Consider the following 1085-nt stretch of genomic DNA (forward strand, 5'->3'; position numbering starts at 1 on the left):
ATATATATTGACATCGGTATCAATTGTTTATTGAGTATATAAATTGATTTGATTTGACCCCCTATTCCTGTGCCTGCACACGTGTACAGTCATCTTAAAGAGCACAGGCCTCGCGCGGCGCCGTCGCGGCACGTTCACGCAACCGATACCCGTAGCACCCCAACACAGACACAGACGGTCCGAGAAAGAGGAAGTGTCCGAGGTTTTGGAAGTGAGTGTGGAATACACTCCCCCCGTTGGCGCTGCCGGAGGGAGTTCGGGCGGGAGTATAGGTGGATTTGGCACCGGATCTGTAAAGTAGGTGTATGTGTGTACGTGGTCTGGGTCTGCGTCAGCTAGCTATATGCGGCTGTGTTTGTGATCTGATTGGCACCTTGAATGTTCACGCGTGTGTTTGTTCGCGCTTGTGTTTAAATATAGCTGGAATTGGAAGGTTTGCCGAGACTGGGTGTTGCACTACATCTGTAGGAGTATGGGGAGGGGATGGAGGTGGTGGGTTGGGTGGGTTGGCGCTATATGTACTATCACCTATTTGCTAATGCGCTCGCTTGTATGTGTCGCAGAGCTAGACCCATTTGTACACAGATGTGCTATTGCACTGTGCCGATTGGGTGAGTGCTTGATTTGTTTTGTCTGGATATGACTAAGTCTGTGTGTGTAGTCTAGCTTCATATATTCGTATATATAGACTATCGCTCTGTTTGTCTGTGGGGATGTGTATAGGATACATCTGGAAATCAAAGCATTTGTGTGTGATTTAGCTTATTACATCCGTATATATAAACTTTCATTGAGGATATGTATAGGATATATCTTTAAATCGAAGTATTTGTGTGTGATTTAGCTTGTTACATCCGTATATATAAGCTTTTATTGAGGATATGTATAGGATATATCTTTAAATCGAAGTACTCGTGTGTGATTTAGCTTGTTATATCCGTATATATAGACTATCATATTTGTCTGCCTGTCTTGTGGGGATGTGTTTAGGATATATCTGGCAATTAAATATTTGTGTGTGATATAGCTTATTATATCCGTGTATATAGACTATTCTATTTGCCTGTTTGTCTGTGGGGATGTGT

The 1085-nt window shown here is 43.0% G+C and overlaps 1 protein-coding gene across 1 annotated transcript; it reads right to left on the reverse strand.

Moving 5' to 3' along the window:
- Positions 1-94: 94 nt before the first annotated feature.
- SARC_16954 (hypothetical protein) lies at positions 95-290 on the reverse strand (the record flags this gene model as incomplete). The annotated part of the gene is made up of 1 exon (XM_014288940.1): positions 95-290. A coding segment is annotated over one exon (196 nt), but the record flags the coding sequence as incomplete, so codon positions are not given.
- Positions 291-1085: the final 795 nt, after the last annotated feature.

This window comes from Sphaeroforma arctica, assembly GCF_001186125.1.
Source record: "Sphaeroforma arctica JP610 unplaced genomic scaffold supercont1.9365, whole genome shotgun sequence".
In the NCBI taxonomy this organism is placed as follows: Eukaryota; class Ichthyosporea; order Ichthyophonida; genus Sphaeroforma; species Sphaeroforma arctica.